Below are 12,037 nucleotides of genomic sequence, written 5' to 3' on the forward strand. Positions count from 1 at the left end.
TTTGGAGCAAAGACCAAACCAAACTTCACAAATCCACATAATTGTTTCAACTAATCAATACCAAAAGATAATTGTGGGTCACAAATTAATCAAAATACCAAAAATAAAAGCTACAAAAGATAATTAGGACTATACCATTGAATGCGGGTGGTGGGGCAGCTAATAAAAAGGAAAGAGCAGTGGAAGCAGTTTAGAAGTAATATCAGAAGAAACAGGAGGAAGAAAGACAATGGGTAAGAAAATTTAAGCCTGATGCTGAGGCATAGAACAGCTAAAACCTTGAGTATCACTGTATTAATATGTCCCCTGTATGTAAACTGTAGCCAGTCCCATCAATGTACAAGACTAATCTACAGACATGAGTACAAAGAACGCATTCCATTGCACAAACTAATAACACACTTGCACAAATAAATTCTCTACCATGCAAAGCTAATGATTTCCGCTGTCTCTTAAATGATCTCTATTTCTATATATGTACTATGTATGTGTTGTCATAGGCCCCTGAAGACACAGTGGCAGTCTCTGCTCTGTCATCCTTGTGCCTCACACAGCAGATGTCCTGAATTAGTTACTGTTTACACAACATAGGTGCTATGCTAGCCCCTGGGAGGCAGAAGCTGTTCTCTTAGTGTGTGATGCTCTCCATTGTCATCTTAACCTGCTAGCATCTGCTAATCTGTACATAACTGTAGAAATCATTGCTGTTTCATATCTGTTCCCTGGGTTGCATTAGGTATCCATCTCCTAGATCAGTCAATGAGTTTGTTTCTTATATTCTTGTTATTTTAAAGAGTACTTCACTGAAGGTGTTCAGAGCTGTCATTCACGTAAAGGTTTTAGATTTACCAAGAACTTCTATGAATTAAGAATATTTTAGTACATTTATTTGTGTGTGCATCTGGGCACATACATGCCATTCCACACATGTGGAAATCAAAAGACAACCCTCAAAAGTGGGTTCTTGGCTGGGCGGTGGTGGCGCACGCCTTTAATTCCAGCACTCGAGAGGCAGAGGCAGGCAGATCTCTGTGAGTTCGAGGCCAGCCTGGGCTACAGAGTGAGTTCCAGGAAAGGCATCAAAGCTACACAGAGAAATCCTGTCTCGAAAAACCAAAACAAAACAAAACCAAAAAAAAAAAAGTGGTTTTTTTTTTCCTCCACCTTGTGGGTTCTGAGATTGGATTATCAGTCTTGGTGGCAAGTTCCCTTACCCAGCGAGCCATCCCACCAGCCAGCCATCTAACAACAGACTATTACAAAGAAGGAAAAATAAACTCCTGAGCAGCTGACTGGTGGACTAAGCATCTCACACATGAAGTTCTCAGACAGAAGTGTGTGCAAACTGTTTCAGTGGATCATGGAACAAGTGCAGGAATGTAAAGGAGTCTTCTGCTGCTTACTAGAGAATGTAACAGAGGAGGAAGATGTGCAAAGGAAGAGCAAGGTAGAAGGCAGAAGCAGGTGAGCGAGGCAGAATGAAAGTGGCTATGGTTTGTGAGTAGAGGCAGAGGGGAAGGGCTACCTCTACCCAGCTTCTAATTTCCAGTCAATTCTATACTGCCACCATATTATTTACCAAAAATATTTGATGCTTTCCTAGTCATAACTTTATGTCTATCCATTGTCTACAAAAAGGAAATTTAAATTCTGAGGTCTCCCCTCTAAGAGCTCCACTATTAAGCCAGGTATGTTGACTCATGCCTATAATTTTAGCACTTGGGATGTAGAGGCAGGCAGATCAAGAGTTCAAGTTCATCCTCAGCTGCACAAAGTATCTGAGGCTTGCGTGAGCCACATGAAACTCTGTTGAAAATTAGAAGAGAAGAAGGAGAGACGGAAATGAAAGTTTAAAAAGAAAGAGGAAGCTTGACAGTGGTGGCGCACACCTTTAGTCCCAGCAGGGGAAGCACAGGCAAATGAATCTCTGTGAGTTCGAGACCAACCTGGTCTACAAAGTGAATTCCAGGACAACCAGAGCTGTTACACAGAGAGACCCTGTCTCAAAAAAAAAAAATAAAATAAAGAAAAGGAAAGGAAATAGAAAGAAAGAGGAGTGGGGAGAGGAGAGGAAGGGAGGGCAGATGGGGCAGATGAGGGACCTAAAGGGAAGAAAAGGAGGAGGGGGATTTCAGGGAAGGAAAGAAAGGGAGAGAAATAAAGGGAAGAGAAGAGGAAGAGAAAAACAAAGAAAGAAAAACTTTCTGCCTTCTGATCCTAAGCCACTTTTCTCCCTAGCCCCCTCTAGGCATCCTTCTCCAGCCACATTTGATTATTTTGTGTTCACTAAATACTCCTGCTGTGAATTCTCTACACACTGCTTCCCCTTCTGTCTCACAGTCCAGCTTTTCTGGGATATTCATCACCGTCTACTCAGAGGAAGTTTAGTATTCCTTTCTCCTGAGAGAAAGTGCCTCCCTCCTTCCCCACAGTGCAGACTTTCTAAGGGAGTGATGTATTTAACAGTGGTTGCTAATTGCCTGGGTCTACGAAGACCTAAGTCCTGTAGTAACAAATGCTTGATATTCAAAAGGATACAACTTCATACTTGACTGGCAAGCAAAGGTATGATCGAAGACTGGGTACATGTATTGAGGTCACATGTAATACTACTTATAAAATATTATAATGCAATAAATTAAAGACCATTACAAGACAAAGCAATAAATCTTTTTATAAAAGTATAATAAAAAGAAGTTCAATGGATTGTTGCTCAATCCACGACCCAATAATTCATCTTTAGAAAGAACTTCGGAATATGTCCCCAAGATCATAAATTTATATGTTTTTTACCCAAATTTATAATAAAAAGTCACCTTGTAAGAAAATAAATTTATGCCGTAATCTATGTCAGCTCCTTAGGAAATCAATGTATTTGAATAATTCCTAATGAAACTTCATTTGCTGCTTATTAAGACCATACTTTGTGCACATACAAGGTATATCCATAAATAATATCTTATTTATGACTTAGAACAATCCTGTGGGATTAATATCCCCATTACACAGACTAAGAATTTGTTTAGGAAAGTTTTGGTTTGCAAAAACAGTAGCTAAGCCTAAAATCTCTATACTTTGAGACATTGTCGTATTTTAGTTACCCAAGTCAGCTTTATTTCATTAGATTTAATTCAACAGAAAGTGCACCCAATAGATAGAAAAATTTAGCAATTAGAGTATGATGAGAGTTGGATGCTCTGGACTGGAGACAAAACTCAATAGACAAAGCCCTTGCCATGCAAGTGTGAGGATTGGGATTCTCAAAGGGCCAGCACCCACCCGGAAAGCTGGAAGCGGGTGACAGCCCACTTATTATCCCAACTCTCAGGAAGCAGAGACCAGGTTCCTCCAGACAAACTGATTAGTTAACCTCATAGAATTTGCAAGCTCGGGTTCAGTGAGGGATGCTGCCTTGGTAAATAAATGGGTGAATAATCAAGAAGATACCTGATGTCAACCTCTGGCTACTATGTGCATGCCCACACATGCAAACATGTATACACACTTCCATGCACACAATACACACATGCATATGCCTGGAAGACTTGAATGTTCAAGATGATTAATCTGAAGACATACACAAAATTCACTCATCCAATACACATTCCTTACCTTTGAATGTCAGTTTAGCCTAACACAACAAAGTAGCAGAAGGCTCATAGGTAAGTTTACCACGGTCAACACTATTGTTTCTAATATTGTCAAGGTCATGGGATCATATTTTAAGGTTTTTTTAATGTATTCTAAGCATATTCTGGCTCTAATTTTTTTTAAAAGTGCATTCATATATTTACATAAATGGGTATGTATCACAGCACATGTTAAGGTCAGAGGACAAGCCAGAGTTAAGTTCTCTCCTCCCACAATGAGGGTTTCAGGAAGAGAACTCAAGTCATCAGACTTTACTTGACAGCAAGTGCCTTCATCCAATGAGACATCTCCACTGACCCCTCTTCCCTAATTTTTGTGAACATTATTATCATAGTCAGGCCAAAAATATTTCTCCTAATAAAATAAACATGTAGACATGCCCATGTCTAAACAATATAATTTCTATCAGTGACTCATCTCCATACTTTGATAACTGTAAAGTGCTTTGCATGTGGCATTTGCTTTACCCAATCCTGGTTCAGATCATCTGTGTGTGAAAGAAATTCCAAAGCAATGTAATGATGTATGGGTAACATTTATATCAGCTCACATTTGATATGTTTTAATACACTATATATTTATTGCATGTGAAGTCTGTTAAATCAGGAAGAACACGACTTTCTCCCTCTTAGGAGATGCTATTAGATAGAAAACCATATGTGTATACGTCTTGTCCAGGGGCAGGGAACACTTTTTGTGTTATTCAGATGTGAATTTAGAAATGAGCTGATTCCTCACCTCCAATATATATTATTTGGAGGCTCAGTATCCCTAACTATCTAGATTGGCCTCTGGCTTTTTTAATTTTTTCTTTTTTGTCTAATTCTCAAAAAGAGAATTGTCAACTTTCCAGTGGTCTTCTTGTTTTATTCAGGATCATTCCCTCTGATGCTTAGTGATGGAATCAAGCCAGAATCCTTCTTGCTAGTTCTTTAAACAAAATCTAAGTAGAGTTTCTCCCTTGGTGTAAGTGAAATAAGAATATTTCTTCAGGTTATTCATTCTTTAAATTACATTGCTGGGCCATAAATGACATATAAAAGTTTTACATGCATTGAGCCAGCGAGATGGCTGAGCAGGTGAAGGAGCTTGCCACAAGTCTCACAACCTGAGTTCAATCCCCAGGACCCATATGGTAAAAGAACAAAACTGACCCTTAAGGCTGTTTTCTGATTTCCACATGCACACTGTGACACATTTGTACACATGCACACTCACACACACACACACACACACACACACACACACACACAAATGTAAACTTTTTAAAAAGTTGGCACATTTAAAATATCTGACTTTTTGCAAGAATGTTAAGAATCCAAAATCAGGTCCTCAAGTCAAGTACTTTGCCTACTACATTATCTCCCCAGCTCTGACAGTTATTTTTAATTGAAAAAATATTTTTTTATATTTTATTTTATAATTTAATTTAATTTTACAATCAGCCACAGATTCCCTTGTTCTCTCCCCTCCCCCCCCCACGCCTTCCCCCCAGCCCATCCCCCATTCCCATCTCCTCCAGGGCAAAGACTCCCCTGAGGATTGAGTTCAACCTGGTAGATTCAGTCCAGGCAGGTCCAGTCCCCTCCTCCCAGGATGACCTAAGTGTCCCCATATAAGCCCCAGGTTCCAAACAGCCAGCTCATGCACTGAGGACAGGTCCCAGTCCCACTGCCTGAATGCCTCCCAAACAGATCAAGCTAATCAACTGTCTCACTTATCCAGAGGGCCTGATTCATTTGGAGGCTCTTCAGCTACTGGTTCATAGTTCATGTGTTTCCATTTGTTTGGCTGTTTGTCCCTGTGCTTTATCCAACCTTGGTCTCAACAATTCTCGCTCCTATAAACCCTCCTCTTTCTCACCAATTGAACTACCAGAGCTCCACCAAGGGCCTGGCCGTGGATCTCTGCATCCGGTTCCCTCAGTCATTGGATGGGGTTTCTAGCACGACAATTAGGGTGTTTGGCCATCCTATCCCCAGAGTAGGTCAGTTCGGGCTGTCTCTCGACCACTGCCAGTAGTCTATTGTGGGGATATCTTTGTGGATTTCTGTGGGCCTCTCTAGCACTTTGCTTCTTCCTATTCTCATGTGGTCTTCATTTATCGTGGTCTTTTATTCCTTGTTCTCCCTCTCTGTTCTTGATCCAGCTGGGATCTCCCGCTCCCCTAAGCTCTCTTGATTTTTTAATATGATTATGTAATTTTATTTTACTTTTCATTTGGTTGATGTGGTGGATAAAAATGGTTTCTGTATATTGAACCATCCTTGCGGGCAAGTGGAGGATCTCTTATACTTGTGGTTAAGTATAGGATTTGGTCATTTCACAGAATCCTTCTTGAAGGTTGTTAAATTTGGCTTGCTAATATTTTGTTGAAGAATTTTGTACTTATGTTAATCAGACATAATGGCTTGTAGTTAACTGTCTTGAGATGCATGTTTAGCTTCCACATCAGGATTTTGCTGTATTTATAAAGTAGCACTATAATCATTTCCTCTTGTTATTATACAAGTGTTTAAAAAGGAAGAGTCTTGATTCCTTTTAGATCTTCACCTACAAAGTCATTTTCTTTGGGCTTTTCTTTGTTGAGTATTTCGCTTTATTAGTGACTGTGGGTTTTTTGTTTGTTTGTTTGTTTTTGTTTTTTATTGTTGGTCTGTTCAAGTTTTCTAATTCTTTCTGATTCAGCTTTTGCAGGCTCTGTAAATTTAGATATTTCTCCATTTTCTATAATCCAGCCAATCTGCTGCAATGTGGTGGTTCATATTCCCTCATGACGTTCTTTGTTTCTGTGGGGTCAGTTGTAATATCTTCTGTTTCATTTATAAATTCATTTCTTTGAGCCTTCTCTCTTTTTCTTCCTGCCTTGCTAAGAGTTTGCCAATTATTTAATTAATTACTATGATTATTGTCTGTTAATCATTTTCTTTTTTAAAGCAGATCCCATATAGCCTAGACCAGCAGGAAACTCACTATACATAGCTGAACTCTTAATCTTCCTAGTGCTCCCAAACAGGATTAAAGGCACTCCCACAACCAGCTCTTACGCCGATCTTCATCATTCTGTTCCTTCAAGTTTCTTTTCTCCTATGTCATCAAAAACAAAATGAAAAAACAAAACAGACAAAACCACTACCATTCACTTTTCACATTTAATCCTGGTTCAACCGGTCCTAACGTTCATCTTCATCCTAGATCTGGTGTGACTGTTTCTGTACACTCAGGAAACTCTTTCAAGCCAATGTCCTGGTATTGTTTCAAAATTTATTAGCCATTACTTTATTCTGTTCTTAAGACACTGTTTTTCCACATGTATTTTTAAACACTTATTTAGGTGCATGTGTATGTACCTGAATATACATATTTGTGCCACATACTTAAAGGAGCCCAACTATGTCAGAAGAAGGCATTAGAACCCTAGTTCCAGGCAGGTGTGAGGCAATGTGTGCATGCTGGAACTGGACACAGGTCCTCTACAAGAGCAGGAAGTGCATTTAACTAGTGAGCCATCGCTCCAGCCCCATGTGTATTTTCTAAAGAAGTACCCAAATATCTACGAATATCTACTTACACTGTAGCAAATCCTTCATAGGTTGTGACAGGCAGGGGGAGGGCATCATCTCACCTTAAAAACATTCTTCACATGAGAAAAGCTGCATGGAATATCAAGTTTTTCAAGCAATTTGTAAGTATTTTCAACGCTGATTTTTCCACCTCTAAATTCATCCTGAATCTTTGACAAAAACCATGTATGAAGCACAGGAAGTTAAGGAAATTCTCAAAGAAAGTCACTTACTGAGGCTTTAAAATTCTTAAAGAAATCTTTTGTCTTCAGTTTGAATGAATCATCTTTCCTGTGCTCAGGCAGAAGTAAATAAATACTATTTACAACAAAATACTATTGTCACCAATTATAGTACAGGTATAAAAGATATAAAAAAGACACAGCCCAGTTAAAATGCAAGATGATTCTTAAAAACTGGAGAAATAAAGTTAGCACATGGGAAATTCATTATACAGTTGTTACATCCTATTTGCCCAGAAGTCTGATCCTGAGAGCTACTGGACTCCAAGATTCTCCCACCTGCCTGACCTCCATCATCCAGAAAGATGACCAAATCAACACTCAATCTTATAGAAGACAGAGCATTAAATAAGTTCACAAGACATCGTTAAACATAGGCTGAGTGTTCAGTAGTGACTATGACTGATTTAATTACTGCACTAGTCAAATGTCTTGGTACAGGCTTGCCTCAAAATTGGTTCAAGTACCTTCAGAAAGGGTTACAAATATCATAATGTGGGCTGGGGGTATGGTTGAGTTGGTAGAATGTTCTCTTAATCATGCTTGAGGCTCTGGGTTTAATCCCCAGTGCCACATAAGCCAGGAGTGATGGTGCATGCTTATAATCCCAACACGCCACAGGTAAGGGCAAAAGGATCAGAAATGCAAGATTCTCTTTGGCTACATGACAAATTTGAGGCCAGCCTGGACTACCTGGGCTACATAAGACCTATTCTCAAAACTATAAAACAGTAAAAGAAAAAGAAAAAGAAGCTACAATGAGTATATATTTGATATGAAAAGAGAAAGTAGAATAATCAAGTCTACTTATTATATACAGATAAATGTCAAAAATTAGGGTTCCCCAACGTGAAAAAATAGATTAAGAAGAAATAATAGGGTGAGCTATAAAGTCATGGAAGCTACGTTTGCTCCAATTTCTGCTCAATTTTAGGTTGTTAAAACTAGTGAGTAACTCTTCAACTTAATGGCTCTGACTCAATATGGAAAAGTCATTTTCTTATAGCTAGTAACAACAATAAAACACAGGAATCTATAAAAACCCAGAAAACCTCAGAACTGTATAAACAAACAGAAAGTTAATATTGAAATAGTAGACACTTGAGTTCAGTACTCTGTAAAAAGAATGAGAGGCACACGAAGAAGAAGAATCGAGAGCAAGAGGGAGAATGGGGTGGAAAGACCTGAACGGATATTTTGCTTCTGCATACTCATGATATCGAGTTTCCATGTTTTCATGATCTGTGCCACGTGTCCTCCCATAGAGGTCTCTCCGCCTAAGGTGCTGTCACTTAGTCTTGGAAGTAACTCTCCCTCTTTGTGATAGTCATCAGGTGTTCTCACTGCTGCAGCTTTTCTAGAGAAGAGGCAGAGAACACAGTCTGTTGCCTTTGCTCTTTGAAATTAGTGCACACACACATAGAGAAAACATGAAACACACACACACACACACACACACACACACACACACACACAGAAAACATGAAAGATGTGGTCCCTGCATAAAACATTTGACTTCTTATGTTCTGAGAATTTTCAATCCCCCTGGCATTTTCAACAAACTCCGTTTGTGTTTCTATTTGGTGTGTGTGTGTGTGTGTGTGTGTGTGCGCGCGCGCGCGCACTTTCATAGCACGTGTGTTGAGATCAGAGGACAACTTGCAGGAGCCTTTTCTCTCCTTCCACCATGTTGGGCATGGGAATCAAACTCTGGCTGTCAAACTTGGTAGAAAGCACCTTTACCGACTGAGCCATCTCTCAGCCCTCATTGTATCTCATTAGATTTTGCCCATTTTGTTTCTAACCCCTCAGACCTTTCATCACAATGTTCACCCAGAAGGGTGGGGCAGCTATCCTAAGGGCCTGAGTGGAAATCAGTGCCGTATGACAGCTGAAGAGACAATACACTGTCCAGCATCAACTACAAACCCCAGGCAACTTCTCTAGACTGCCAAAAACACATAATGGACACAGAAAAAGACACACCACTTGCGAAGAAGACTCATCAGGAAGCAAGTTCTTAAAACCTTCACAATTGGTATAGCTGGTGGGCTGGACACCACAGTGTCAGGGTGACTATCATTTTCTTCTTTGGTTCTGAGCACTCATTGTGACATCATTCAAGTTCCATGCTTCTCTATGACTTCACCAGGAGATACAGAGCTTGTCTGACTGCCCATCTTCATGCGCGGACATACTGATCTAAGGCTTAAATGATTAACACCTTGAATGGGCATGGATCGCTTTCTCACCCTGTGAACACCATTCATTTCAGAAGCTTTGCTTCTGCTGCAACTAGACATGTCACTCAGCGTCTTGAGTAGGAAAGAGAAAGAGAAGGTCATCCGCAGACTCTTAGTCCAGGCTCCTCCTGGGGAATTTGTGAATGCCTTTGATGATCTCTGTCTGCTCATCCGCGATGAGAAGCTCATGCACCATCAGGGTGAGTGTGCCGGCCATCAGCACTGCCAGAAATACTGTGTTCCACTCTGCATCGATGGCAACCCAGTCCTCCTGTCTCATCACAATGTGATGGGTGACTTCCGGTTCTTTGACTATCAGAGCAAACTTTCCTTCAGGTTTGACCTGCTCCAGAATCAGCTGAGAGACATCCAAAGCCATGGAATCATTCGGAATGAGACTGAGTACCTGAGATCTGTTGTTCTGTGCGCCTTAAAACTCTACGTGAATGATCACTACCCAAGTGGAAATTGCAATGTGCTGAGAAAAACAGTCAAAAGTAAAGAATTCTTAATAGCTTGCATAGAAGACCACAGCTACGACAATGGTGATTGTTGGAACGGTCTTTGGAAGTCTAAGTGGATCTTCCAGGTAAACCCATTTCTAACCCAAGTAACAGGAAGGATTTTTGTGCAAGCTCACTTCTTCAGATGTGTCAATCTTCACATTGAAATCTCCAAGGACCTGAAGGAAAGCTTGGAGGTGGTCAATCAAGCCCAGTTGGCTCTCAGTTTTGCAAGGCTTGTGGAAGAACAGGAGAATAAGTTTCAAGCTGCTGTCTTAGAAGAGTTACAGGAGCTGTCCAATGAAGCCCTGAGAAAAATTCTACGGAGGGACCTTCCAGTGACCCGCACCTTGATTGACTGGCAGAGGATCCTCTCTGACTTGAATCTGGTGATGTACCCCAAGTTAGGATACGTCATTTACTCCAGAAGTGTGCTTTGCAACTGGATAATATAAAGGACTGCTCCTGGCTGTTGTCTCAAGCTAAATGTTTGTTTTCTAGGGAGTGGGTGCTTGCATATAGCTGAGAAGTTCTTGGACTTGTAATTAGCCTGCTGTTAGTCCTATGCAATTTTAAAGAGGGAAGAGAATAAGAAATAATTTTATACAGACAGTATCCACAAATATGGCAAGAAAAAGGGGCGGATACATTTCATAATGTTAACTGTCACAAATTCAGAGATACTTATGAAAGCCTAAAATAACTAGATAGAGGGGGAATTGCCAGGATTAAGACTGTGACTCCTGTGTGTGTGTGTGTGTGTGTGTGTGTGTGTCTATGTGTCTGTGTATCTGTATCTGTCTGTGTGTGTGTCTGTGTCTGTGTGTACGTCTGTTGGGGGTGTTTTTAGCTTCTCTGTGTGTATCTGTGTGTCTATGTGTATGTCTGTCAGTTGTGTTTTTGTCTTGTGTGTGTGCGTGTCTGTATGTGTGTCTGTGTCTTTGTGTGTGTCTCTGTGTGTGTGTCTATATGTATGTCTGTGTGTGTGTGTGTCTGTGTGTCTGTGTGTCTGTGTACCCGTGTGCCTGTATATCTATATGTTTGTGAATTCACCCTCTCTTTGGAACTGAGTAGGTCTGCACATGCATATCACTCTGAAAATGCTACCTCACATTATTCCATTCAGTCTGAGACCAACCAGAAGTAGGTGGACCTTAATAAACGACATAGGGTTTGGATATCCTATGAAATGAGCTCATCTCAAATCTCTCAGTTGTGGGGCAAGAGAGATGGCTCCGTAGTTAAGAGCACTGGCTATTCTTCTACAGCAACTGGGTTCAATTCTCAGTACTCATATGGCTCACAATTGCCTGTAACTTGAGTCCCAGTGGCTCCTGGGTCCTGCATATACATAGTGCCCAACATTGCATACACCTACAAGAAAAACACCCAGACACACGAAAATGAAGGGGATTAGTAAAGCTGCTTCCACCTCCCTCCCCACGCCCTCGTAAGGAGGAGGTGGAATTGCTGTAAGTCTCTGGGCTTCTAGAATAGCAGGATCTAAAAACCTAATGCTTGCTTCATAGCAAGCTTTGTTCTAAATGTTTTACACACAGCATTTCCTATCTGTCTGGTTCTAGTATTAAGCCCATTTTATATTAAAAAAAAATTAAGGTTTCAAGTTGCTCACATCACCAAGACATATAACATCTTAATCTAGTCTGTTCAGGCTGCTACAGTAGCCTATGAAGTGTGGGGGCTGTGAGATGGCTTGGCATATAAAGATACCTGCTGCTAAGCATGAAAGGTCCCTGCTACCATGCCTGAACCTGAGTTCCATCCTCAGGACACACATGGGGGAAAGAATCAACACCCTCAAGTTGTCCTCCAAC

At 40.5% G+C, this 12,037-nt stretch overlaps 2 protein-coding genes across 4 annotated transcripts in view; one reads left to right on the plus strand and one right to left on the minus strand.

Moving 5' to 3' along the window:
• The window catches only part of Plcz1 (phospholipase C zeta 1), a 49,028-nt gene extending 39,453 nt beyond the window's left edge, over positions 1 to 9,575 (minus strand). For all 3 annotated transcript variants that reach the window (XR_009378411.1, XM_059258729.1, XM_059258730.1), the window contains exons 1-3: positions 9,443 to 9,575; positions 8,651 to 8,813; positions 7,277 to 7,398 (exon numbers count right to left, since the gene is read on the minus strand). Coding sequence is in view for 2 of the 3 variants with exons in the window: in XM_059258729.1 (XP_059114712.1) it covers positions 7,277 to 7,398; positions 8,651 to 8,687 (159 nt within the window). In the remaining variant the exon portion in view is untranslated. The remainder of the gene's footprint in view (positions 1 to 7,276; positions 7,399 to 8,650; positions 8,814 to 9,442) is intronic.
• Positions 9,309 to 10,683, plus strand: Capza3 (capping actin protein of muscle Z-line subunit alpha 3). Its single transcript, XM_059258732.1, has one exon. It carries the CDS (start codon positions 9,758 to 9,760, stop codon positions 10,655 to 10,657), a length of 900 nt encoding a protein of 299 aa, XP_059114715.1. The 5' UTR covers positions 9,309 to 9,757; the 3' UTR covers positions 10,658 to 10,683.
• Positions 10,684 to 12,037: the final 1,354 nt, after the last annotated feature.

This window comes from Peromyscus eremicus, chromosome 3, assembly GCF_949786415.1.
Source record: "Peromyscus eremicus chromosome 3, PerEre_H2_v1, whole genome shotgun sequence".
NCBI classification, from domain to species: Eukaryota; Metazoa; Chordata; class Mammalia; order Rodentia; family Cricetidae; genus Peromyscus; species Peromyscus eremicus.